Here is a 27,635-nt window from a genome sequence, read left to right on the forward strand (position 1 = left end):
GTGGCAGTTCCCAGGGTGCACAGTTTATGAGCTGTGAAGGCATGTCAAAGATAATGCAGGTCTATCTGTCTATCCTGGATGCATGTATACACACACACACTGAGGATACCAAGCACTGCTGGGAAGGGGTGTCTCTCTCTCTCTCTCTCTCTCTCTCTCTCTCTCTCTCTCTCTCTCTCTCTCTCTCTCTCATATACCAGGCACTGCTGGGAAGGGCTCGTGGGACATGAGAAGGTCAGACAGACATAGCACACAGACTGGCCTCTTTCTGTGATGCCAGCAGAAGCCATGGTCTCTGCCTGCTGGGACTTGGCCATTGTAAAGACTTCCTTATCCACGGCATGAATCCTGAATTGAGAGGATCTGACTTAGTCCTGGGCTCCTTCCCCTCTGTGGACTCTCAGCCACCCCATTCCCCCCTTTTAAAGGGAATTCAGGCACTGTCAGCAGAGTCCGCTTTCCCATTGGGGTCCGCGTGTAGGATCATCTGGCTTGTGGAAGACCTCGAGGAGGGGTTGCCTTTTCAAAGCCGGCGTTTACTGTTCTCAGGAGCAAACCCAGAGCTTGTGCATACGCGGCAATCACCTTACCGCCGACCCACACCCCAGGACCATTAAATACTTTCTTGATTCTTGAATTTTTCTTTAAGAGTCCCTTTGCCTGGTGTCCCAGAGCACAGGTGAGGGTGACAAGACTGGAGGCAGGGCTTCCCGCCTTGTGTTCCTGGGCTGGGTGCTTGGCTCCAGGGTCCTGAAAGTGCTTTGTTTAGAAGTCCTGTGGTCCCGAGCCTGGCCTTTTATCTGATGCCTTTCTTGTTGGGTTTGCTCTTCAGGAGCTGAGAGAAGACAACATCATCTTGATCGAGACCAAGGCCATGTTGGAGGAGCAACTGACTGCCTCCCGGGCTCGCAGTGATAAAGTCCACGAGCTGGAGAAAGAGAACCTACAGTTAAAATCTAAACTCCATGACCTGGAACTGGTATTAATGGAATGGGTGCAAGGGCTGGAGGTGGGCGAGGGGAGGCGATGGGGGGGCGGGGCTAGTGGTATAGGCGGGGCATGTGCAGAAGGGCAGGCTCTTCCACGTGTCAGCTTCTTGAGTGGCTGCCTGCCAGCAGCTCATTGACTGAAAGAAAAGCTTGCTGAGCTCAGGGGCTTGAGTGGGCACTTAACTGTCCTTGACAGGTCTGGAACCTGACTTTTCGATTGCTTCTGCAAAAGTAACTGCTCTTCTGCAAGTGCGGACACAGGTGTGTCCTTTTCAAGGGTCCTCAGTGGTTCTTGGTTGAACACTGGCATGTCACACCTGTCATAGCATTGGAGGCTGCAGAGACCTTAGAGCCAGCAAGTACCCGTCAGCAGAGCGCCTGTCACAAGGCACCGTTCTGTGTGTCCCTGTGTTCAGAGTGTTTCACTGAGACCTTAGGACATCCTTTGTGACCTAAGTAGAAGTCTCACCGGACTGTCTAGTACCAGTCCCTGTCGCAGTGGGGTCCCAAGTGGAGTGTTTCTGTGTGGCTGTCTGGCAGGAAGCATGCTGCCCTCCTGCAGCGGGTGGCCAGTCAGACCCGTCCCCACGCCTTCCCTCTTTCTGCCCTAGGATCGGGACACAGACAAGAAACGGATTGAGGAGCTGCTGGAGGAGAACATGGTTCTGGAGATCGCTCAGAAGCAGAGCATGAATGAGTCGGCCCACTTGGGCTGGGAGCTGGAGCAGCTGTCCAAGAATGCCGACTTGTCCGACGGTAGGCAGCGCCCGCCTGCCCACCCGCTCGGTGCCTGGGGTCCAGCCCCGGCTCAGCCACTGCCGCTTGTCCCAGCGCTGAGCCTTTGGCTTTGACTCCTCCTAGCAACCCGCCCCCTCTCCACAAGTAAATGTGATTTCCACAAGTGCCCCTTGGAGCTGTTTCATTACAGTCCTCCCCAGGGAACACATGAGTGGCCCGGCAGCCCCGATGCCCGGAAGTAAACTACAAATGAAGTGTTGGGATTTCTTGGTTTCCCATATGCACTCAGGAGCTTCCAGATCACAGCTCTCTTCGCTGATGACAGAGAGCCCTGACACCAAGAAGTGTCCCCAGTGGTCACTAATCCTTATTATAAATGTACCCTGGACATTATTTGCACTGTTCATTTGCATAATTGGGCAGGATGGAGCGGCTTATCTTGTCTCCCCAGAGGGGATGCTAAGTGGCCGCTGCTCCCCAGACCCAGGCTCTCTCTTTATGGCTCCTCCCTGGGGCGGGGTGGGGGTGGGGGGAGTCCTCCTTCCTGGCAGGGACTGCTGCCCTCTGCTGGTACCCTGAGATAAGGTGTCCATTATGGGAAGGGCGGGGGACCCCAGTCAGCACTGCAGCAGGAAGCTCGCGCCCAACAAACAATAAGCCAATTCCTGTGTTTGAAAATAGCTGCGTTCACCTTTCCCATGCACCCGATAGAGCGGCATGGGCGTTGGGCCTATTTTAAGTTTGAAAGATACTGATAAAAATTCCTTGAGAATACTACCAAGGTCATTTCTTCCCTTGCTCTTATCAGCTCTGGATATGAAAGCATTGAGTTAACGTGTGTCTGTGGACACTGAGCGGTGTCTGCTTTGGTGCCTGTGTACCAAGCTGAGTGAGGAGTCTGGGAACTACACGGGGTGGGAGAAGGCATTGTCTTTCCTGTGAAGTTTCAAGTCTACCAGGAGGAACATCTGCCCCCTGGTGGACGGGAGAGGCAGTTCAAGCCCTCAGGGCCAGCCTCAAAGGCCTGAGCAGTTCACCCTCCTTGGTATAGTTTATGAACCCTTTAAGGTCAGACATGGACGTGTTTTATTTATTATTATTGTTATTATTATTTCAAAATTGTATTTATTTGTATGTGTATGCATATGTGGAAGTCATGACAGTTTGTGGGAATTGGTTAGTCCTTCACTGTGTGGGTCCTGGGCTCAAATCCAGGTCATCAGGTTGTGTGGTGTGCAAGCACTTTTACTCACTGAGCTGTCTCACTGGTCACATGACTTACTGCATCGGTGCATACTGAGCTGTCTCGCTGGTCACATGACTTACTGCATAGGTACATACTGAGTGGTCTCACTGGTCACATGACTTATGTGCATAGGTGTTTACTGAGCTGTCTCATTGGTCACATGACTTATGTCCATAGGTGCATACTGAGCTGTCTCATTGGTCACATGATTTATGTGCATGGGTGCATACTGAGCTGTCTCACTGATCACATGACTTACATGCATAGGTGTTTACTAAGCTGTCTCACTGGTCACATGACTTACTTGCATAGGTACATACTCAGTGGTCTCACTGGTCATATGACTTATGTCCATAGGTGTTTACTGAGCTGTCTCACTGGTCACATGACTTAGGTGCTTGTTTTGGCCAGGTATATAATCTAGAGGGGCTTGGGTCCCTTGGAACTGGAGTTCTTTCCGACTGGGAGCTGCCATGTGAGTGTTGGGAACTGAACCCAGGTCCTCTGCAAGAGCAGCCAGTGTTCCTAGCTGCTGAACCATCTCTCTGGGCCAGTGATTTATTCTTAGTGATAGTGTTGGTTAGCCTCACTATGCTGCCCAGACTAGCTTCAAAAGCCTGGGCTCAGGTGATCTCTTGCTCCATTCCCTGAACAGCTAGGGCTGAGCTGTGACTGCCTAGTGTATGTCCATAGGTGCATACTGAGTTGTTTCGGGTTGTTCTTTTTGGATGGAGGATTGAAGTTAGTGCCTCAAACTTACTGAGCATATCCCTTACACTGAGCTGCGCCTGTGGCCTCTCAGAAAGCCTTGGAAAGGCCTGGCTTAAAGAGCAGCTTCTGTTCTTGAGAGCTGAGTAACTGGGAGTGACACCATGCCCTAGACTTCAGCAGCATCATCCCGAGTGTACACGCGAGGAGACAGCGTTGGCCTTACCAGGCCTTGTTTATGCTGTTGTGAGTCCTGGTTGCTGGGTGGCATGATGAACAAGCCGTGTACTCAGAGGGGTGCTTGCTGTAGTTGTGACAAGACACTCGCTGTCAGTGCCGTTGTTGAGCAGAAGGAATGTGAATGTTATTCTGTCCCTGAGTCTCGCTCGGCATGGAAGGATAAGAAAGATGGACCGTGGTGATGGTGGCCAAGTAGTGCGTGTTCCTAGTGCTACAGTGCTAAACCTTTAAAAATACCTAACCCGAGGCCAGTGATCAGTGAGACAATTCAGGGGTAAAGGTGTGTGCCGTCAAACCTGACGACCTGAGTCAGTGCCCAGGGAGAGTCGACTCCTACAAGCTGTCCTCTGACTTGTGCGCGTGCGTGTACACACACACACACACACACACACACACACACACACACACTAAAATACTAAAAAAAAATGTGTAAAATGGTAAATTTATATAGATTTCACGATTATCAAAATGACCTCCACACAAATGTTACAGAAATGTGTCCGAATGGCCACAGGTTGAGTTAGTGAACTTTTATTTTTGGCAAGGGGCTTTACTTAGGTTCTTTTTTTTTTTTTTTTTAATTAAAATATAATTACATCATTTCCCCCTTAGGTTTCCTTTCTCCAACTCTTCTCGTGTACCCCTTGCTTTCAAATCATTTATGGCCTCTGTCTCTTTAACTTGTTTTACACACACACACACACACACACACACACAGCTAAATATGTAAATGCACTCTGCCCTGTCCACATACTATGTGTTTTCAGGGCTGGCCATTTGGTATTGGATAACCAATCTGGGGACTCTTCCTTGGGGATGACTGTTTCTCCTGCTCTCAGCACTCCTTGGCTGCCTGTAGTTCTTTATCTAGGTTGAGGCCCTCTGCCTGTCATTTCCCCTTGCATGTTAGCTTGGCTGCTGGTATTGTCCTGTTCAGGTCTTGTTTAGGCAGCCACGAAGAGACCTCATGGTGTAGCTTCTCTGGCATTTCTAGGACTTCTCCTCTGGCTCCTGCAATCCTCTCACCTCCTCTTCTGCCATGAACAAATCTGCAGGATTTGTGTTGCAAATGGGTCTATTGGGCTGGGTACCTCCTGATCATTTGTTCTCTGCATTTTGATTTGGTTTGAGTTTTCGATAATGATCTCTGTCTGTGGCAAGGAGAAGTGTTTTGTTTTTGTTTTTGTTTTATGATGTTGATGAGTCCTCTATAAGTATTTAGCATGTATAGTTAGGCATTGTGCTGGTGTAGTAAAGTGAGGTGGTAGGTTCTCCTTCAAGTCCCATGATGACTATGTTATTTCTTTAGCTAACTGTGAGGAGGCCTCTCGAGCATCTCCTGAACCCGTGTTGATGCTAGAACTAGGCGTACTACATTGTTGTCCTGATCCCCTCCCACTAATGCTGTTGTGGTGTAAAGATGTAGTCAACTTTAGGATGGTCTATCCTGTAGGGTCTGTAATGTGACTGTGATAGATGAGGATACACTCAGTCCTTATAGTTGTCCGAGGATCCAAACACATGCATCATGTATAGCATATGAACATGTATGGATGCCTCTGCTGTGAACCTCAGGACCCTGTCAGAGCCCCTAGGTGATGAGTTAGTCAGGACTGGAGAGACACAGAGCATCTGCAGTACAGTGTTGTAATGAACAGTAATTGGGGTTTTCTACCCCACCTTTGATCAGTCTCCAAGTAAGATACAAAACCTTTGTTTTATAATAAGCCTAAGCCCGAGAGCTGGGCAGTTATCAACCCTCTATGCTATTTTGTCTACTTCCCTGTCTGTAACTTGTTCCTTCTGGGCTGTTCGGCTCGGCCGGCCAGCCCTCATGTTCTCAGGACTCCTTACCCATGGCGTCTTCTCCACTCTTCATTTTCAGCTCTCTTCTCCTCCTGGTCTTGGCCTCAGACCCCCAAACTGGCAACCGAGGCCCTACCTCTCTTCTGCCCACTGTAGGCCATATTTAACCAATAGTTTAAATTAAGGAGCAAGGTTACCTGGCGCCTCTTGGTTAAGGATTTCCTTGTCCCAAGGCCAGTATTTAGCATTACTATACATAGCAAAGGAGTAAATCTCTACTGTACAGTGTGATAAGGCTCTGCTGGGTGGGCGGACTAGGCACTGTGAAACAGCCTGGACTGTTTCCTTAGGGTGTGTGTGTCAGGAGTTCCTCCTGAGAAGCTCTGACTTAACCTGAAGCCTTGCAGCTGCTTACAGGAGGAAAAGACCAAAAAGTCTACCTCTCGGCTCACAAGAAAGTGCTGGGCTGTTTAAAAGCAGTGTAGATGACTTTTAAAACATCAACTTTTCTCCAGTCTCACTGAGAAGTCTAAAGCAGCTTGTGTGTAGTACTTTCCTTCAACATAACTGTGAAAGTGGACAAAATCTCTGCTGTCCAACAGTGGACACGTGAACGTGGGCACGGCGTTCCTCAGTCAGCTGGTCACTTGGCCCTCTCTGCTGAGCAGTGTAGACTCCTGCTGCTCCTATAGTGAGCACGGGAAATGTCTGTGAACCTTGAGTCAGTCAGGTGAGCAGCGCGGTGGCCCAGGTCCCAAGATTGGCCTTAGGTTCTAGATTGGGTGGGCCCCCGGTTCTCCTAGCAGGGGACCTCACAGCCAGGTGCAGAGGCAGCAGTCTTACTGGGATGAGAGTGGAGAACAGGAGGGGAAGCCCACTCATGGGAGGGGAAACTTAGGTTCAGCTTCTGTCAGAAGGTGGAGGCAGGACTCCCAAAATGCTAGGTAGGCCCTAATGGACCCGCCCTTCAGCCTCCAGGAAATCTTTCGTGTTTGAGCTGAACGAGTGCGCCTCCAGCCGCATCCTGAAGCTGGAGAAGGAGAACCAGAGCCTTCAGAGCACCATCCAGGGTCTGCGGGATGCATCGCTGGCACTCGAGGAGAGCAGCCTCAAATGTGGGGAGCTGGAGAAGGAGAACCAGCAGCTTAGCAAGAAGGTGACCTTCCAGGGCCCTGACTACCCCCGACTCTGAGATGTCCGTGCCCGAGGCCCTCCTGCGGGAGGGCCACATATAAGCCTAAGCCCTCAGTCCCATATAAGGCTCCTGGGGCAGTGGGGGAGGGGACAAGCTGGGTGGAAGCCAGGCCCCAGGGACCCCACCTCTGCTGCTTTCTCTCCTCTACGTGGTGCGTGGCACGTTTCCTGCTGTGGAAAGGATCTCAGGGAATCATCTAGCTATGTTTACCCCCTTTAAGTACTGAGTGTCTTGAGACATTTTCACTGCGGGATTGTTCTGCCTTTAGAGGACAGTAGGAGGAAACACTCCTATCTCACGCCTTGTCTTCTGGAGCAAAGCAAAAATGGGGAAAGTGACCACATGATTTGGTCTTAGATCTCTGTGGTCTTAGGCAGGGAGTGTCTTTACACATGGGCGCCCAGTCTTGTGTGACATGGAAAAGATCTGACATAAAAGAAGAGAAAGCCCCGAACAGTGTGGGTCACTTCTGCCCTGTAGCCTATCCTCTGTTTACAAACAAAGATATGGAGAACTCTTGTGCAGGGAGCTCATGTTCTAGGAAGCTCGGGCACTGGTGGGTTCCCCAGCAGACCTGGTGTTGGCGGGTGGCGATGGGAGGGAATTGCCCAAGTGGGACAGTACCTTCTGGCCTAGGGCAGCAGCAGTGGATTGTAGGGGAAGTGGAAGGGGCAGAAGGGGCAGGGCTTGGTGGCCTTTACCTGGAGGGCGATAGAACCTAAACAGCTGCATGCTGTCCGCATGGTCCTTGTCAGGGTGGGGGTGGGGGTGGGGGTGGGGGGTGGCACTAGGTGCTGTGGGTATGTGGTCTGACCCTGAGCAGAAGTGGAGGCAGTCAAGGGGGAAAAAGCAAGACATAGAGTAGATTGCACGTACAGCACCATGGGTAGCCTGGGACAGACAGCGGGCTGCTGCCCAGGGACTTCTCTTACCCCAGGCAGAAAGTCCAGGTCTTCTCAGGCCAAAGACTGAGGAAAGGTATAAAAACTCTCCTGCAATGCAATACTGGTACCTTATTTTCCCTCAAGGGCCTGTATTATTAATAACCTCGGCAGAGAAGGGTCTGTCTGTCTGTCTGTCTGTCTGAACCCAGCTCACGTGGTTAGACTGACTGTCACACAGGCTGGGTCATTACATCTGCAGATTGAAAAGTTACAAACGCAGCTGGAGAGAGAAAAGCAGAGTAACCAGGACCTGGAGACGCTGAGTGAGGAGCTGATCCGGGAGAAGGAGCAGCTGCAGAGTGGCATGGAGGCCCTGAAGGCAGACAGGGCCAGGCAGGTAGGCAGAGCCCTGAGGAGGGTGGCCGTGCCACTGGACACTGTCCCCGGGCAGTCCGGGAACCACAGGAGTTCCTGGCACAGCTATTCTAGTTCTACTCTATTGCTGCGATAAACACCATGACTGGATGCAGTGTAGAGGAAGAAAGGTTTGAGGAATGCTAGGGAGGCAGGGCCTTGAAGGCAGGCTTACCTCGTACCTTGAGCAGCATTGCTTCCAAGAAACACACTCACGGCCGAGGGCGCACAGCAGCAATGGTGGAGGAAGACGCCTGTTCTCTGGCTCTACCGTGCTCCTGCATACTTAGCTTCCCTGTGTAGCTCAGGACCATCTGCCTAGGGAATGGTGCTGCCCACAGTGGACTGGACCCTCTTACATCAATAAATAAGACAGTCCCCAGAGGCCAATCTCATCTGGGTAGTCCCCCAATTGTGACTCTTCTCTGCTGGCTTGAGGCTGTGTCAGGTTGACAGTTACAGCTTGGGTGGAGGCTGCTAAACATTCTGCAGCACACAGGACAATGACCCATTCATTCCTAAACGCTGTTGGTGACAAGGGTGAGACCTTGGCACACCTGCAGGGTTCTGTCAGGGTACCAATAAGTAGCTCACGGGTGCCATCAGGACCAGGCCGTTCTAAGGCTGCTGAACATCTCCAAACTCTTGACAGAAATCAGTGGAGAGTAAAGAGTAAGGCCAGGTTATCCGGTATTTTAGGTTTTCAGCTTCCGTTGTAGGTGAGTACGAAGCGGGGAGAGACTGGACAGCACTGTGCATGCTGAGTACAGGTGGGCCCCGTCCGCAGCTCACCTCGGAAGGCAAGTAGCAGGCAGCAGGCTCAGGTAGCTTTATGACTAGACAAGGTGAGGGCTGGTGGGCGGTAGTGCAGGAGCTCTTTAGACCACGAGGCTGAGAGGACACAGGAAGGGAGCGAGGAACAGAGAGCACCACCTGTTCGGTGTGTCCTTCAGGAAGACGCTGGGGGACAGTAGAATGTGTCACAGTAGAAGGTCATGGAAGCGGGCAGGGTGTCTGCTGGGTCCTGCTGACCACGACAGTGGACCAAGGGAATCATTCACGTTTTAAAGAAAAAGCTGGATCGTTTGGGTTTTAGATCATGCTCAGGGTATTGAGTGTGTTCTGATGAGCCATGGATGGGTTTGGGTGACTTCTACTTAGAAGGCCCGTGTGAACCTAGGTCACTAGTGGAGGTTCCTGCAGCTGTCTGGGTCATCCCTAATATGTTTGCTCCTAGATAAAGGATCTGGAACAGGAGAAGGGCCACCTCCACCAGGCTGTGTGGTCCCTGCGGGAGAGGCCGCAGGTCAACAGCACGAAGGATGTGGAGAAGGAGAACAGAGCCCTCCTCCAGGCTGTGACCGAGGCGGGCAGCAAGCTCAGCCAGCTGGAGTTGGAGAAGAGGCAGCTGCACAGAGACTTGGAGGAGGCCAAGGAGAAGGGCGAGCGGGCCGAGGTGCTGGAGAAGGAGCTGCGGCGGCTGGAGGAGGAGAACGAGCAGCTGACCACGAAGGTGACCTCCCTGAAGACGGTCACGGAGAAGGTCGAGGCCCTGGAGCACGAGAGCCAGGGTCTGGAGCTGGAAAACCGCACGCTGAGAAAGTCCCTGGACACCCTGCAGAACGTGTCCGTGCAGCTCGAGGGCCTAGAGAGGGACAACAAGCAGCTGGATCAGGAGAACCTGGAGCTGCGCAAGATGGTGGAGGCCATGCGCTTCACCAGCGCCAAGATGGCGCAGATCGAGACGGAGAACCAGCAGCTGGAGAGGGAGAAGGAGGAGCTGCGCAGGAACGTGGAGCTGCTGAAGACCTTGAGCAAGAAGTCGGAGCGCCTGGAGCTCAGCTACCAGAGCGTGAGCGCCGAGAACCTGCAGCTGCAGCACAGCCTGGAGAGCAGCAGCCACAAGGCCCAGGCCCTGGAGAGGGAGCTGGGCGAGCTGGAGGCCGAGCGCCAGGCCCTGAAGCGAGACCTGGAAACTCTTCAGCTCACCAACAAACAGCTCGAGGGGGCTGAGAAAGACAGGAAGGCCCTGGAGCAGGAGGTGGCCCAGCTGGAGAAGGACAAGAAGCTGCTGGAGAAGGAGGCCAGACGCCTGTGGCAGCAGGTGGAGCTCAAGGACGCCGTCCTGGACGACAGTGCTGCCAAGTTGTCAGCGGCCGAGAAGGAGAGCCGTGCGCTGGACAAGGAGCTGGCCCGCTGCCGGGATGCGGCCAGCAAGCTCAAGGAGCTGGAGAAGGACAACAGGGACCTCACCAAGCAGGTCACCGTGCACACAAGGACGCTGACCACCCTGAGAGAGGTGAGCCTCCTGCATGGGCAGTGGCTAACGGGGCCTGTTTTCAGGGTGGGAGGTTCTAGAATAGAGGGGGATTTTGGTGTGTCTTTCTGAGAGGTTTTCACCTAGAGCTGAGCATGTGGTAAAGTCTGATCAGGCTGGGTGGGAGGCATGGGTGGTCTCACCGCTCACTGACAGCCCTGTGGTAATCATTGCCTCCTACTCTGTGCTCCCATGCTGGTGTTCCTGCACTCGCAAAGGCTTGTGTCCCCCATGGACTCACTGTAGACAGAATACCATAAGTACCACTTAACACACCTGGTCTCCTGTCCACAGTGGTGTCTCCTGTCCACAGTGGTGTCTCTGTCCTCAGTGGTGTCTCCTGTCCACAGCGGTGTCTCTGTCCTCAGTGGTGTCTCCTGTCCACAGCGGTGTCTCTGTCCTCAGTGGTGTCTCCTGTCTTGCAGGACCTGGTGCTGGAGAAGTTGAAGAGCCAGCAGCTGACCAGCGAGCTGGACAAACTGAGCCAGGAGCTGGAGAAGGTCGGCCTCAGCAAGGAGCTGCTGCTGCAGGAGGATAACAGTCATGAAGACACGTAAGGATGGTGCCCTGCGTTAACACTCTGCTCTCTGATGAGTCTGAGCTTTTGGGTCACTGTGTGACTTGACTCCTCTTGTCTGTCCTTTACAGTTCAGATCTTGGCCCTAGGAGTCTCGGGAGATAGGGAAGATGGTTTTGTGTGATAAAAAGGCTGTGGTGCTGGCCAATAACCCCAGGGTCTCCTGCGTGCCTCACAGGCTCTAGACTGACCCGCACCCAGCCGCAAGAAGAGCCACTTCTCTTTTTAATTTGATGTTTGCAATTTTTCCTAGTTATGCTTTCTTTGAACAGCGTGGCTCTTCAAAGAAATATAGCGTGATAACCTTTTCTGGATTTATAAATGTCTTAGTGAGGATTTCTATTCCAACACAAACATCATGACCAAGAAGCAAGTTGGGGAGGAAAGGGTTTGTTCAGCTTACACTTCCACATTGCAGTTCATCACTAAAGGAGGTCAGGACTGGAACTCAAGCAGGTCAGGAAGCAGGAGCTGATGCAGAGGCCATGGAGGGATGTTCCTTACTGGCTTGCTTCCCCTGGCTTGCTCAGCTTGCTTTCTTATAGAACCCAAGATTACCAGCCTAGGGATGGCACCACCCACAAGGGGCCCTTCCCTCCTTGATCACTAATTGAGAAAATGCCCAACAGCTGGATCTCATGGAGGGATTTCCTCACCTGAAGCTCCTTTCTCTGTGATAACTCGCAACTTGTGTCAAGTTGACACACAAAACCAGCCAGGACAGTGACCCACAAGACTCACATGCCTGCTTTGGCACGTTCGTGGCAGTGGAAAGGCTTCAGGCCTGCCACACACAGCTGACATTGTGACCCTGGACTGATTGCTGGAGTTTCCTGACATGGAGTCTCCCATCTGGGAAGTGTTTGTGATAGAGCACTTAAGCTGTAGAATGTAGTCCTGATATTTTGTGTGATGGTGTTATGGATGTGTCAGCCGAAGAAGCAACCCCTTCTCCCACCCCCTGCCTGCCAAGGGTTCTGGGCAACGGGTTTGGCTCCCAGGGTCCCAGGAACACCTGCCGGTCATACATTAAACCAGTTAGTAGGAAGGGTGTGTGTTGACCACCGGGCCATGGGATTAGAGGAGAAGGGCACTGAAAACTGTACTGTTATTGTATCTTTATATTTTCAGAAAAGGCAAGATTTTGGAAGGCAAAAGCGAATCAGCATTGAAAACAACACTGGCCATGAAAGAAGAGAAGATTGTGTTTCTGGAGGCACAGGTGGAAGAGAAAGAGAGCTTGAATCGCCAACTCCAGATTGAGCTGCAGATGGTGAGGACCAGCCAGCCTCTGTCGTACCCTCCCCAGAGCAACCTAGGGCAGGGCTCTGGACACATGACGAGGAGCTGTAGCGTCCTGAGGGTGCCAGCCTCAGGGTAGAGGGGCATGCCTAGCGGGAGGAAGCTGTGGCTCAGGGCAGTCCACACTTCCGGGTAAAGGGTCAGAGCATGAAACAGCCCAGAGAGCGGAGTGAAGACTGCAGGCTCCCGAGGCCCCTTGGATGGGACAGGGCCTTATATGACTATGTGTCAGCTCTTGAGCACATACAAGTACATGTTCCCATACATGTTGAGAACATGTGGATCACATGTACTCTGCATACAAACAAACATGCTTTCCTCACTTTCCATACACGTCACTAAGGTGTTAGACACATATACATACATGTTTGTGTACATCCAGTCTCCATCAATGTGTGGACTGACTCCACATGTATGATTTCTGTTTTTGAACATGTGGCATATGCCCTGCTTTCAGAGTTGATTTGGGATCTGAAGTCAGGCAGATGCGGAGCTGGCAAGGCCTCTGTGGGATGTGTGACTGACTGTGCCTGGTTTGCCTCTGCTGTGTGGCATAGACTGAGGCTCAGGCAGATGTCAGTCAGTTCACATCCCCGAGGCAGATGTCAGTCAGTTCTCATCCCCACTTTCCTGTGTTTGGGGGACCACACAGCAAAATAGCATGTGGCCCCTCCCTCCTCGGGCTGAGTGGGGGTCCCTCCCTACCCACTCCTGGGCTCCTGCCCCACTCCTTCCTGCCTGAGTCTGCTTTCCAACACTGCCTGCAGATAAAGAAAGACCGTGAGCAACTCAGGCAGACCCTGGAGGATGGAGCCCAGAAGCACCCCCCGGCCAAGGTCACCAGTCACCAAGAGAAGGAGGCCTGGGGGCCCAGCCACAAAGAGGCCACCATGGAGCTGCTCCGCGTGAAGGACCGGGCCATCGAGCTGGAGCGTAGCGTGAGTGGGCTGCCCGTGAAGGGACCATACTGCTTGCAGTTGCCCCCATAGAGCAGATGGTCACTGTGAAGAGTATGGGACAGCAGAGGCCAAGGAGGATAGATCTGGTATTGGATCAACTTGTTGAGTTGTCCTGGCCCAGGGGACACCCCTACCTGCTGTGACAAGCCCAGAGCGTGTCCACCAGCCTTCATCCCTATAGTGTCGGTTTTCCAGAGCTGCAGCCCAGTACCTCCTCCCAAGTTGTGTCTCCGCAAAGCTTTATTGATAAGCAGCCACACCTTTTATATTTGCCCGGCTCTGTAGGCGGGGCAGCTTTTGTCCTTGGGACAGAGGTTGCCACCTAACCTGGGAGTACCAGAAAAAGCCTCCCTGGGCAGGCTTGTTCCTCCAGGTCTGTTTGCTTCACAACAGTGACTTCACAAAGTCCATCCTGTGGTTCTCAATGGACAAGAGGGCTGAGGCAAGATTAGAGGCTTCCTCAGAGGCATGCTAATGAGGTAGCACCACCTGTAGCCGGGCCCTGCCTCCTAGCCAGATCGGTGGCATAATAGACACGGCCTTTGCTAGTTTCCTATTCTTTTTTTTTTTTCTTTTGGTTATTCAAGACAGGATTTCTCTGTGTAGCCCTGGCTGTCCTGGAACTCACTCTGTAGACCAGGCTGGCCTTGAACTAAGAGATCCTCCTGCCTCTGCCTCCCAAGTGCTGGGATTAGAGGTGTGCGCCACCACCGCCCGGCTGCTAGTTTCCTATTCTTAAGCAACTGTTCACTTGCTCTCTCAAGGGTATGGACGACTAGGGCTTGAGCTCTGTAGTCAATGGGAGAGTGGCTTCAGCTCACAGGAAAGTATTTTTGGGGTATCCCACACCAAAGGAAACAAAGGGAGTCTGTTGTGAAAGTGGCCTGTGTGCCACTATGCCCCAGGTCCCAGGAAGTAGTGCCTATATTGTCTCTTTGTAAATTCTATTCATTGCCTGTTTCTGAGAGGGAAACCATTCACTTCCTGTACCTGAAGACCCCCTAGCCTCATCTACCCTTGAAGGTTCAGTAAAATCTCAGGCCCTATGCCCAGAAAGAGCTGGCCACACTGTGTGTGACTGGCGCGTGCTTCTCCCCTAGAACGCAGCTCTTCAGGCCGAGCGGCAGCTGCTGAAGGAGCAGCTGCAGCACCTAGAGACTCAGAATGTGGCCTTCAGCAGCCAGATCCTGACGCTGCAGAAGCAGAGCGCCTTCCTGCAGGAGCACACCACCACACTGCAGACACAGACTGCAAAGCTGCAGGTAGCCAGACGCTGATGGCTCCATGGTGGGCTAAGCATGGGGAACCCAAGGCTGGGCGGCGGGAAGAGGCTGACTGTGTTGCGTAGACGGGAGTCTGTGTAGTAGAGAGGTTCATGAGCCATTTCCTACAGCTGGGCCTAGAGGTGCCTGGCTGGCAAAACCTCATTTCTCTGCATGTGTGCGTGCGTGTGAAAGCAAAGAGAAAGAGATGTGGAATGGAGTAAGCTTGGCTGAGCAGTTTCTGTGCAGTACACCTGGCAGAACTGTATTGTGCTGATAGAGGGCACGTGAGGCTCTGGCCTGGCTTCAGTCTGCTGGAAGCAGCCAGCGGGGCCAGCACCTCAGTCCACTCATCATGTGGTCTGTAGTGGTGGGAAAATGAAAAGTTCCTCATTAATGTCATTTCTGGGAAAAGTGGGAAAGTTACATATGGGACAGAGACAATAAACAGGAAACTCAGTTGGCAAAGAAGTTGGATTTGTTTTGTTAAAATAAGAAAATAGGATGTTGGTTTGTTTCGTTGTTTGGGCTTGGAAAAAGTCTTTGTCTGGTTTTAATATCAAAGCAGTTCTGGCCCCTGTTCAGTTTTTAGTGTCTTGGGATTATGTTAGAATACTTTAAAAACTCAGGTGGTCAGATGTAGCCCGTTAACAGAAGTTCTTAGCATGTGTAAAGTCCTTGGTTCAGGCCCTAACGGCACAAAAATAAATATATAAAAATCAATTGGTTGACAGTATTATCTGATACTCGAGAAAATAGGCTTTAAAAATAATCAGTAAAGACATGTAAGGGGCTCATGTGGAAGGAGGACGTGACTTCTGGAGTTGGCTCAGGATGACAGTCTTTGTCGTGTTGGCCCCACTTCCTAAGCCAAGTCCTCGAGTTCTGGTAGCACTGCCCATGGCTGGCCTGCGTTGAGGTCCCTCTGAGGCCGTCTGTTGCTGGTCACCCTTGGCCTGATCTCACACAGGGCTCTGTTCTCCCTCCAGGTGGAGAACTCCACACTGAGCTCCCAGAATGCAGCGCTCAGCGCTCAGTACACAATGCTACAGAGCCAGCAGACCGCCAAGGAGGCAGAACACGAGGGGCTGCAGCGGCAGCAGGAGCAGCTGTCGGCTGTCTATGAAGCCTTGCTTCAGGACCACGAGCGCCTGGGTGTCCTGTACGAGCACCAGTCCTCCGAGTATGAGGCCCTCATCCGCCAGCACAGCTGCCTGAAGACGCTGCACAGGAACCTGGAGCTGGAGCACAAGGAGCTTGGAGAGAGGTGGGGCCTGGGGACGTGAGGCTGTGAGAGGCCTGGTGTAAGGATATGACCTGAGGTGGAGGCGGCTGGCGTTGTGAGCAGCGTAGGCTGTCACAGAGCTGGCTCCTGGTACTTTCCTGAGGCCCCCACATGCCTCTGTCTCTCCCCTACATTTCCTCTTGGCTGACTGCTTTGCATTGTTGCTGCACCTGAGCTTTCTCAAGGGAAGGAAATAGAACCTTTAGTGACTTCTACTTCCTTTTTATTTATTTGTCCAGCCGGGGATTGTGGCAGGGGACACTGGGGCCAAGGAGTGCCGTGGCTCAGTCTGGCTCTGGGTGGCCCAGTGTGGATACTTGGAGACCTATTCTCTAAGAATTCTTTCTCCTACCTCCTCTTTCTTCTCTTCCGAACTACACCCCTGGGAGAATTCTGGCTACCATTGTGCAGGGTTGTGTTCATTCACACTTCAGAATCCTTCTGAGTCTGAGGCTAGAGTGCTTACATGTGTAAAGGTGAAAAAAAAACCCAAATCCTCCCATAATGTTCAGTATTGAACATGCACAACAAAACACAGAGTAACCCCACACCTCTGATCTCAGCACAGTTGGAAGGTAAAGGCAGGGATAGAGGCAGGGAGGGAGAGAGCTGAGTACCCCAGCTGCCCTCCTTCAGATGCCTACACTACCTCCATCTTTAAATCCACACCAGCTTTTTTTTTTAAGGTAAATTTTGCATATGTTGAAAAATACTAAGTGCTAACTTTTCACCAGAGTCCCAGGTCCTGGGATGCGCATCATTAATTTCTCCCACGGTTGGCTGAGCTCCTGGCCCTGCACTGAGGGTTCCAGATCCCTGAGCACACATACTAAGGGTCCAGAGTCCTGTCTGGTCAGCTACCTAGTGTCCTTGGCTGGAAGGAGCTGGAGGCTCCTTCAGTCTGTGCACTCGACTGAGTGCCTGTCACCCAGCACGGACAAAATCTGGGTTCTTTCCACCTGATGCTCACCTGGGCTCCTGCAGTAAACGTACTGTGCCTGTCAAAGGCTCGGTGGTAAGCCAGACCCCAAAGCCTGGGGCTGCGTGTTCCATGCATGTGCTCCTCTGAAGTGCCACAGGGGAGCAGGGAGCAGACCGCCTTGCTGGTCAGTTCGTGCCCTTTATTTGTCAACCTCAGATGATTCCCCCACAATCACTAACAAGGCTGTGGAAGCCCACCAACAGTCCCCTCATCCCTAGGACCCACTGGTGGGGCCAGCTCTGCACCTTGGCCATTAAGTGAGTTTCCTGCTTGGGGCCCCATTGAGATGACCCAGGTACAGCTGAGGTGGAGGATAGAATTAGGAGACTGGAGACCCCAACAGCAGGACCCCCACCGTGCTATGTGCTCAGAAGAGAAGGGGCTGTGGGAGCAATTCCTGAGCAGGGAGACTGAGGAACCTGCCTCGGACCACTCCTCTCAATGACTTCTAGGTCATCTCAGGGTGACTGTCAGGGCTTGTCACGTTTCCACCTTGTGCTCTGCTGCCCCCCAGTGACAGCTGTGTAACCTGCAAGGATTGAATGAGAAAGAAAATTATGGCAGGGAGGGTCTCACCTACCCGCTCCAAATGCCAGGAACCGATATGTGGGCTCCCGTACAGCCTGAGGCGGATGTGAGGAGGGATTCGCTGCTTCGTGCCGTGGAATTTAGCTGTTTATTCCATGGTCTGCTTTAGATCTACTGGTTCTCAGTGAACCGCTTTGTAACACGAGTCTCTAAGATAAAGGTGTAGAGTCAGACCCTCACGCTCTCGGGTGACCTACAAAAGGAGCTCGCCATGACAGGGAGGCCAAGGGACCAGAGAACAGAGGATGGCTCTGGCCTGGCACTCGGAGTCAGTACTGGCAGCGTTTATCTTGCTTCCCTGCCCTCCAGCCTCTCACCTCTCCACAGAGAAAAGCTTTCAGAGGAATCGCCCCCTTTCGGAGAGGGTCTGTTCCAGTCTCCTGCGGTGTGAGTGGCTGGTTGTAGATGCAGCCTGGCATGCTTCCTCCACCAGGCACGGAGACGTACAGAAGCGTAAGGCAGAGCTGGAGGAACTGGAGAAGGTGCTGAGCACGGAGCGGGAGGCATTTCAGCGGGAGCAGAGGACCAGCGCCATCGCCACGAGCGAGAACCAGAGGCTGCGAGGAGAGCTGGACAGGTGAGCCCCGGGCACGCCCACCTAGCCCGGGAGCAGTGGAGGTGACCTCGGTAGCCTGTTCACACCTCTCTGTGAACCGCTAGTGGAGGCTTGTGACCTCCTGGTCATGGGTTTTTATGAACTTCATGCTGGCTTGGTAAACAGCTGAGGGCTGTGCTAGCGAGACCTGGGTGTCGCCCGTACAAGGAAGGGACGGGTCATGTATCTGGGTAAACATGGTCACCTTCTGATGGCAGCCCAGCCCTCGGGAGCCACTGAGGTCCTTCTTAGTCAACCAATCAAGCCATTCACTAGGGCTTAGTTGTAACCAGAATCTCATTCCTATTTGTGGATCTTTCGTAGACATGCAGAGTCATCAGGGTCACCCAGCTGCCTTGTTTCTTCTCTCCCATTCAAACAAGTCTTTCCAGGATCTGTTCTGTCAGATCTTTAGTGTTTAGTGTAGGGTCCTTATCTTGCTGTGTAAAACAGCCCCAGGCACAGTGCTCTAGTGCTGTCTTTGTCCCTGTGTGCAGAGGAAACCTGTGTTAGATTAGCCTCCCCTGCCTGGAGTCACCAGCCTGGGGCTGTGTTACATAAAGCACCTTTGAGAAGTCACTCACTCACCCGAAGAAACTGCATCTAAATCAGTTGTAAACCGTGGCGAGCCCTGTGTTTTCCCTACGAGCAAGGCTCAGTGTTCACTAATTCCATGTTTGTAGCAAATTTAATAGAACTGGACTGCCGGCTACCACCCCTTCTTGTTTTAGAGGCGAGGAAATCTGGTAGCTCAGAGATCAGGTAACACTCAAGGTGAAACCTTTGGATAACAGGAACGAGGGCTGAGTCCAGCTCATCTCCTATTTCAAGTCTGATTGGAGGAAGCAATGCTTCCTTCTACATCCTGGTGTTACTTTATCCTGCGCTCTACAAACCCAGGTGTCTGTGGTGAAGAGGCCTGGCAGTCGGGAAGCACTACCCCAGCAGGCACAGGCTGTGATACGAAGCATTTGGACGGTCACAGGGGTCCTGTAGGAGCATTTGGACGGTTACAGGGGTCCTGTAGTGGACTGAGTTCAGCCACCTTGGGATCAGGTCATTCCTGTTTGTATTCTGTGAGGCCAGGTACCTCATATGCAGCTGTGAAGCATCTGGATGCTTAGATGTTCACAGTGAACTTGGCTTTTGTGTTTGTTTTTAAGATTTACTTCTATGTTTTAATAATTGGGTGTATCCGTGTGTGGTGTGTGCTCATGAGTGCAGATACTGGAGGAGGCCAGAGATGGCAGAGGTTCATCTATCTGGAGTTTGTAGTTAGTGTGCGCTTCCCTACAGGGCTGTGGGAATCAGGTCCCCTGCGAGAGCTGCATGCGCTCTTAACTACTGAGCCGTCTCTCCAGCCTGAGATTCACGTTTTTTAACAGCTAGTTGATCTGTGGGAGTTAGGATGGCAAGGAGTGTAGTGTGTTTCCATAGTCCCTTACCTACATATCCCATTTTATAATCTCAGGAATTAGAAAGCCCCACCAAGTCGGACACAGCATTTTTTATTTTTTTATAGTGACTAGCTTTCCATATGTTTTCTTATAAAAGTATAATTAAATATGATTTCACCAGACCTGATTACTTAGGTAGGTTTCCAGTACCAGGCTTAGTCTCTTGTTGAGTTGATCTTAAGTCCAATTAGAGAGTTGTTGGTTACCGCCAAGGTACATGCACCACTGTTACACTTGTAAGATTATCAGGCTGTGCTGGTGGTTGATGTGGTTCGTGAGCACCATGGCTGGGGAGGACTGCTGGCTGTCTCTCCTTTGGAAGCTTGTGGGCACAGCATTTTAGAGGGAAAAAAAAAAATCTCTATTTTCCTTTGAAAAGCACAGCTTTTTTTGCCCCACTTACACCAGAAGGCCTACACTGTAATGTAAAAGACTTTTGTAATAGGCCACGATGTCGTCTTCATTTCAGTAGACAGCTGCATGAATAGAATGGCCTGGGTTTGCGTGTAGCTGCTTAGGTTATTTAGATCCTGGGACTGGATGGTCCAATGGTTGGTGGTGCAGAGCTGGGTCAGAGCTGGCTGTTACGGAAAGCAAAGCGTCTCAGATCGCTCTGTACAGAGAGTTTGAGGAGAGCGAGTGGGTTCCTCCTCATCTCTGAGAGACTTCTGGGAGACACACAGTCCATGATGTCCTTTCATGTCCAGAGTCTTAGCCTGCTTCTTGTCCTTCTCGCCCCACCTAGACCAGTATGGCACCAGGGATGTCCTCCTAGGGCCCCGGAGAGCACAGTTTAAAAAGCAGCAGCTTTTGTTCAGTATTCTTACATTGCACACAGGTTGACTTTGCACAGTCTGCCACTGTCAGAGCCGATACAAAACCCACCGTGCAGGCCTTTCTGTCTTTGGAATGCGCTTCAGCCCCTTTGCCCCGTGGCTCTCCAACCCCTAGGATCAGCTTCCTGCACCACCAGCTGAAAGGGGAGTATGAGGACCTGCATGCCCACACCAAGGAGCTGAAGACCTCACTGAACAGCTCGCAGCTGGAGCTGAACCGCTGGCAGGCGCGCTTCGCCGAGCTCAAGGAGCAGCACCAGAGCATGGACATCTCTCTGACCAAGCTGGACAACCACTGCGAGGTGAGACTCGGCTTTGGGTGGGTCTGTGAGGGACCAGCTTTATCCCTGGTAGCTTCTCCAAGACTTGATATGTCCTTGAAGTCAAGACTCATAGTCCATGACATGCCGTCTGTGGCAGGAACGTCTCAGAAGCCACCGTGTCTGATAATTGCCCCATGAGGTAGTAGGAGTGTCTTCCGTTGGTCCTTTGGGACATGGTAGCGCCATCTTTGGTCCATCTTTTAGAAGATAGCTACATGAGCAAAGTGACCTGGGTGTGAGTGTTGCTGCCCAGCTTGGCTCCCGGGCTGGATGATCCAGCAGTTGGTGACGCAGAGCTGGGTCAGAAATGGACATTATGAGAAGCAAAGCCCTCCTTTAGATAGAATTTGTGATAGCTCCCACTAAACAGAGAGTTTGAGGAGAGCAAGTGGCTTCCTCCTGATTTCTGAGAGACCCACTGGGAGATACACAGGTGAGTAGGATAGGGGCCCAGGCTCTGCCTTCGAAGCCTCTGGGCCTCCTTCCCACTACACCACAGTATTGTCCTGAAACAAAATCTGCCAACTTCAGCTCACAGGACAGTTTACTCGGGCATGAACTAAGAACGGCTCTCAACATTTTTAACGGTTGGAATTAAAAATCAAATGAACACTATTTTGTAGCTAGTGAAAATTATATGAAGTAAGTGTGTGTGTGTGTGTGTGTGTGTGTGTGTGTGTGTGTGTGTGTGTGTGTGTGAATAAAGTTCTGTTGGGGCACAGCCACTCTTGGGTTATCCAACATAGCTTTTTTGCTACAGAGGCACAAGGCACTAGATGACTTGGAGAACCCAAGGTCTTTATAGTCTCTGGCTTTGGGCATAAAAAGCTTTCTTTCACAGCAGGGCTTTTAGTTGGAGTACGGAAGCTACATGTGCAGTTAAGCACTTTGAGGTAGCCGCCTTCGAAACAGTTCTTTTTTTTTTTTCAATGAGATTAATAAATTTTTCTCTTTCAATGCTGGGGACGGCACATCCACCACTGAGCCACCTCCCTGGCCCTAGTGAAATTAATTGTAATAACACTTTATTTAACCAGTAGATCAAAAATACCATTTCACATACAGTCTTCTGGTCCCCCTTTTCATACCAAGTCTTCAGCGTCTGTATGTCTTGCTTCACACAGCCCTAGTGTCTGACCTGTGCTCTCTCTCGGCAGCCCGGAGCTGCCAGGTGTGGAACAGGGTTGAGGGTGTGCTTGCAGGAATGCAGCCTTGCAGACCTGTCAATGCAACCCAGGTCTGCACTGGTGCAGACTGTACCAAGGTGGACGCCCTGCGAAAGTGTTCCTTTGAGAGGCTGAGCTTGTGGTATGACGTCACAGGGTCACAGGGCATCTGAACCGCTGTTGGTCTGTGTTCCAGCTGCTCTCCCGTCTCAAGGGGAACTTAGAGGAGGAGAATCATCACCTGCTGAGCCAGATCCAGCTGCTGAGCCAGCAGAACCAGATGCTCCTAGAACAGAACATGGAGAGCAAGGAGCAGTACCATGAGGAACAGAAGCAGTACATGTGAGCGGGCTGTGGGCTGGGGCGGGCTGCATGTCCACAGGGGGCCCTGGACCACCATCCCTACCCCCACAGGGTGCAGTCCTCACTCCGACTCCTGATGCCCTGTCTTCTCCTCTCCAATACACCTGCACTCTCAGGACAGAACAGGCCCTGGACATTAGGGTTTAGAGGGTTAGAGATAGAACTGTACCATTTTATGGAATGTTCTAGATTTCCAAAGGAGGTATATGTGTACACTATATGTACATATGTGTGTACATGCGGAAGCCAGAGGTCAACCCTGAGTGTCATTTGAGAAAGCATCTCTCACTGGTCTATAACTTCCTGGCTAGGCTAGGCTGGCTGGCCAGTGAATCCCCTAGATCCGCCTGTCTCTTCCCCACTGAGATCACAAAGGCACCCTACTATGCCTGGCTTTTTATGTGGCTCCTGGGGATCAAACTCAGGTCCCCGTGCACTTCCACGGCCATTATTTTACCAGCTGAGCTATCTTCTCTCCCGTCATCCGCTTTGTCTAAACTATTACCTGCAGATGGAAGGAAGGCTTCTTTTACTTGAGTTCATTTGTAGAAATAGGCATCCAGCACCTATTTATAGGAATTGGCAACAACCATGTATCTCAGGGAAAGAAGGGTTCTGATTAAAAGCCGAGAATCAGTTTTCCCCTCTGCTGAGGCAAGTCAGTTTGTTCTGTGCCCTGCTTAACCTCCCCCACCTTGTGCAGGCCCTGGGAGCCTGGAACTGTGGGGTGACAGGTATGAGCAGAGCTTTGCCCCCTCCCAGTAGGATTAGAGAGGTGTAAAAGGGCGAGCAGCGAGTCAGTTATGCTTTGGAGATGAGAGGAGGCCACACTGGGTAGGGAGGGTTGGGTGTGGCAGGTGGTAGAAAGGGATGCCCATCTAGAGACACCGAATCTGCTGGCACGTGTTTGAAGAGACATGTGTCTAGTCCCTTGTCAAAGGATTGACCAAGAGGAAGAAGTCTGAGGCTAGAAACCCAGCGTTGAATTATCCAGGGTGTGTCATGCCGTATGGTGCCCGTCCCTTTCCATGACCAGCATCCCACGCCAGCTCTGTGCTCCTTGCTTGAGTGTGCTTAAGACAAGAAGAGCCAGGCACAGGGGCACGTGGCTTCATTCCCAGCACCTGGGAGGCAGAGGCAAGTGGGTCTCCTGTAAGTGTGCGGCCAACCTTGTATGCATAACAAGTTCCAAGGCAGCCAGAGCTGCATAGAGAGACCCTCTCTCAAAACAAATGAAAAGGGCAGCATTATGGAGGGGTGTGGTCAATGGGCCCCAGTGCTTTCCCAGCTCTCTCTGATGTATCGCCGCCGCTTCCTCTCCGCCCTGCTGCATCTCCGCCCTGCTGCATCTGCTCGCTGCCTACTTGGGCATGGTTTCTGTGCAATCCCACACTGTAATTTGGAATCTAAATGGCAGTTGCTTGAAGATGACCCTGTAACCCATGTGGTAGAATCTCCAGCTGACGCTGGGCAGATGCTACCAAAGAGGCTTAGGAGTCTGGTCCTAGGGAGATTATTGGTGAGGGTTTTTTTGCATTGGGGTGTCATTGTCAGGCCAATGGCTTCACATACCTCTCAGCTCTTTAAGCAGTGTGCGCCCTGTTGCTGCCTTTTCGCAGGGTGCAGCTGTCACGGCGGGTTCATGGGAAAGCCTTCAGCGTGGACAGGACCCTCTCTCCTCCACCAGTGAAGTAATCTGAGCAGTGACCGCCTAAGGCTTCACTAGACAGTATCATAAGGAAGCCGAGGGGTCTGAGTCAGCTGACCGTACAGGGGCCCCAGAGCCCAGCAAGCGTAGCAGACGCCCCAGAAAGCAGAGGCGCTGGGGCTGTCAGTTGCTTGCTGTGGCGTTGGAAGTGTGAGCCAGTTTCCACCATCTAGGGACAGAGATTTGCTTCAGCCCCTGAGCTTCTTGGTTTTCAGATTGTCCCCATACCTAGCTGCCTTCTTCCAACATGGCTGCTCTGCCAGGGCGGGCTGCTGAAGGCATGCTCAGGCTTGCCAGGGCTCCACTCTTCGGCCTTTAGTCTGCTGCCTTCTCTACTTGCCCCTTGGAAGCAGCTCACGTCACCGGCTGTTACCAGGCAGGTCCCTGGCTACACCGGCGTTTGCAACCTCAGTGCCAAGTGCGTCAGGCACGAGGTGCCTGGGTCCTACAGAGTTTGGTCTGACTGGGAAATCACAGGAATTTGTGAGCACATGTTCTCACTAAGGTCGCAGATTTGCTCCCTTGCCCCCGTCGCTGCCAGATCCCAGGAGTTCCTGGAACACTTGTAGCTGGGTTTTATTCCTTTGTTTTGTTTTGCAATTTTGAGGTAAGCTCTCAATTTGTAGCTTTGGCCAGACAAGAACTCACTCTGCAGACCAGGCTGACCTGGAACTCAAGAGAGATCCACCTGCCTCTGCCTCCTGAGTCGTGAGATTAAAGAAGTGTGCCACTGTGATCAGATTGATAGCTGGTATGACTGATCATAAGTTCCAAATTTGGGCTGGAGAGAAGGCTTAGCGGTCAAGAGCACTGACTGCTCTTCCTAAGGTCCTCAGTTCAAATCCCAGACAACCATCTCTGTGATGAAATCTGATGGCCTCTTCTGGAGACAGCTACAGTGTACTTATATATAAAACAATAAGTAAATCTTTAAGCCAGAGCAAGCGGGGCCAACCAGAGTGAGGAGCGGTCCTGAATTAAAATTCCCAGCAACCACATGATGGCTCACAACCATCAGTACAGCTACAGTGTACTCATATACATTAGATAGATAGATAGATAGATAGATAGATAGATAGATAGATAGATAGATAGATTAAATAAGTCTTTAAAAAGATAGATAGATAGATAGATAGATAGATAGATAGATAGATAGATAGATAGATAGATAGATAGATTCCCAATTCAGTACCCAGTGTGGGGGATGAACACCCTCAGGCCTGAATACAGACACTGACTTCTGATCTAGGTTGGGCTAGTACGTACACTCACTCATTTATTTACACTGGACTGATCACCTTTCTATCACTTGTGTTCACAGAGACAAGTTAAATGCCTTACGGAGACACAAGGAAAAACTGGAAGAAAAAATCATGGACCAGTACAAGTTCTATGACCCCGCTCCGAAGAAGTGAGTGGATCTAAGATCAGTGCTTGTAGCCAGCTTAGCTGAGAGACTGGGCAGCCTGGGAGCCATAGGACGGGACTAGCCCTGCGCCCCCCTCCCCCCCATATGCTGGAACCCTTGTGGTGACCCCAACCATAACATTATTTCCTTGCTATTTCATAACATAAATATGTTTTATCTGCATATATACAGATGCATGCATATCTGATATGTAACCCCAGAGGTGATCGCAACCTGCAGATTAAGAACTGCTGACCATATAGCAAAAAAGCTAGAGTTTCTCTCAGCCCTGCCCCGCATACCCTAGCTTGTCCTGTGAGGGGTGTCAGATGCCAGCTAGCCCTGATGAGACATGGAGGTCACTCACCCCTGAGATCTGATAAGGGGCAGAATTCTGTGAGTCAGAGCTATCAAAGCTGAGCGGTCTGGCTGCCTCAGAGTTTAACATGGCTAGGACACCATAGCCATCATCCTGTGAGGGAAAGCAGTTGTGAGCAGAACAGCTGGCTAGACCCCACAATTATCAGTCATGGGGTGCGCGTTGGCCTTAGACAGACCCTCTGGGATGGTTTCACAAGTAGTGTCTTCTCCCATAAGCAGCAGCCCCAGGTTGGGGGCTAGCTTAGTACCTGTAGTGGCATCCCACTATCTTATAGCACTCACCCTGGTCACTGCCCTGAGCCTGGAGAGCTGTCTTTATGGACTGTTGGTCAGGCTGTGGAGTTGAAGTTACCACCAGTCCTTCAAGGAAGCGTCATGGAGACTCTCAGCCTCAGTCCTCTGTGTGATGGGGAAACTGAGGCCACCATGGAGAGTGGCGGGTACCTAAGAATGCCTTCAGTTTCTAGGGGGCTGCATTTCATCAGTTCCCTTTAGCCCAGACACTTCTATACTCCTGGGGTGGCTTGCCCAATGCCAGGGGCACAGTCAGTGAGCACCAGCTTTGTCCTTGGTTAACTTGGGCAGGTAATATGCTTAAAAATGACTTTCTCTGGAAAAACAAATGAATAGCTAGTTAGTACAGCCCCAGTCTTGCACGTTGGATGATAAGGGTACTACTGTATAAGCGCTCTTCCGGGAGACCAGCTTGGGTTTCTGATACCACATACTTCTGTTACTGCACAGCTGCACCCAAGAATTTGGCTCTTCAATTCCAGGTCTCATGAAGGTGTTCACGAACACCGTCCTCTTTTATTGAAGGAACTGGGGTAGAACTTGGGGCCTTGTGAATTCTAGGCTAGAGCCCTGCCACCGAGCTATACCTCCAGCCCAATGCCCTGGCTTGCCTCTCTGAGCATGGGTTGTAACTTCTAAAAAAAAAAAAATTTCTAATTAGGAAGAACCACTGGATTGGAGCCAAAGCCCTAGTCAAACTTATCAAGCCAAAGAAAGAAGGTTCCAGAGAACGGTTAAAATCCACCTCAGATAGCCCCTCCTGGCAGCTGGAGCCCTCAGACCCCGCCTCACCATCTGCCTCTCAGGCTCTCCGATCACAGACGGAAAACTCCGACAACCCCCCATCGGGTCCAATTTGTGCAGAGGATCGAGACACCCACAACGGGCCTGTGGGGAAAGGTAGGTGCAGCTGCCCAACAGGGCAGGGTAAGGATACAGGCTCTGAGAGTTCCGTTCACCAACAGAGCGTGCCACACGCCTGTGGGAATGTGTCACTGCTGTGTGTCCATGTGAGCATGCCCTCCTACCTGGGCATGTCACCAAGCCCATCTCTGCTATGGCCGTGTTATCCAGAGTACTGGTTCCTTTAGAATAGGAAACACCTCTCATTACGTGGGTTGGTTGGTTATTTGAATGTCCAAAGTTGAAGCTTGGTCAGGCAGCCGGAGGGGTGGGGGGGGGCACAGCAGCAGGTGTGTTCTGGGCTCCCTCGGGTGTGTCAAAGGTTACATACCGTGATCCCACAGGCATTCACCACATCTTTCACACGCCCGCTTGCAGGAAGTCCTGAGTGGTTGTCACTTTCTGTTCTTGAGTCCTGTAGCCTCGGGACACTGGGGGTTGGTGTTGGGAGCTGGCCAGGGGCTCTGACATTAAAGCAGGAGCACTAGTCGACCATGCTGTAGTTCATCGAATGTCTCAGGCCCGATGAGTGGCACTGCCGCTGGTAAATGGCAAATGGCCACCTTTCACCTCCGAGGGTTGCATCACACTCCTGTGTGGTAAAAATCTCATCTAAAAGATACATGGTTGAGCTGGAGAGATGGCTTGGCAGTTAGGAGCACGGGCTGCTCTTGCAGAAGATAGGGTTTTGATTCCCAGCACCCACACG

At 51.7% G+C, this 27,635-nt stretch overlaps 1 protein-coding gene across 2 annotated transcripts in view; it reads left to right on the plus strand.

Moving 5' to 3' along the window:
* The window catches only part of Ccdc88c (coiled-coil domain containing 88C), a 115,934-nt gene that overhangs the window by 73,173 nt on the left and 15,126 nt on the right, over positions 1 to 27,635 (plus strand). For both annotated transcript variants that reach the window (XM_052185243.1, XM_052185242.1), the window contains exons 11-25: positions 833 to 979; positions 1,601 to 1,745; positions 6,699 to 6,883; positions 8,066 to 8,203; positions 9,458 to 10,519; positions 10,963 to 11,090; positions 12,246 to 12,387; positions 13,184 to 13,354; positions 14,476 to 14,637; positions 15,627 to 15,904; positions 17,926 to 18,069; positions 20,496 to 20,682; positions 22,066 to 22,211; positions 25,262 to 25,351; positions 26,685 to 26,923. In XM_052185243.1, coding sequence (XP_052041203.1) covers positions 833 to 979; positions 1,601 to 1,745; positions 6,699 to 6,883; positions 8,066 to 8,203; positions 9,458 to 10,519; positions 10,963 to 11,090; positions 12,246 to 12,387; positions 13,184 to 13,354; positions 14,476 to 14,637; positions 15,627 to 15,904; positions 17,926 to 18,069; positions 20,496 to 20,682; positions 22,066 to 22,211; positions 25,262 to 25,351; positions 26,685 to 26,923 — 3,364 coding nt within the window. The remainder of the gene's footprint in view (positions 1 to 832; positions 980 to 1,600; positions 1,746 to 6,698; positions 6,884 to 8,065; positions 8,204 to 9,457; positions 10,520 to 10,962; positions 11,091 to 12,245; positions 12,388 to 13,183; positions 13,355 to 14,475; positions 14,638 to 15,626; positions 15,905 to 17,925; positions 18,070 to 20,495; positions 20,683 to 22,065; positions 22,212 to 25,261; positions 25,352 to 26,684; positions 26,924 to 27,635) is intronic.

This window comes from Apodemus sylvaticus, chromosome 6 (genome assembly GCF_947179515.1).
Source record: "Apodemus sylvaticus chromosome 6, mApoSyl1.1, whole genome shotgun sequence".
In the NCBI taxonomy this organism is placed as follows: Eukaryota; Metazoa; Chordata; class Mammalia; order Rodentia; family Muridae; genus Apodemus; species Apodemus sylvaticus.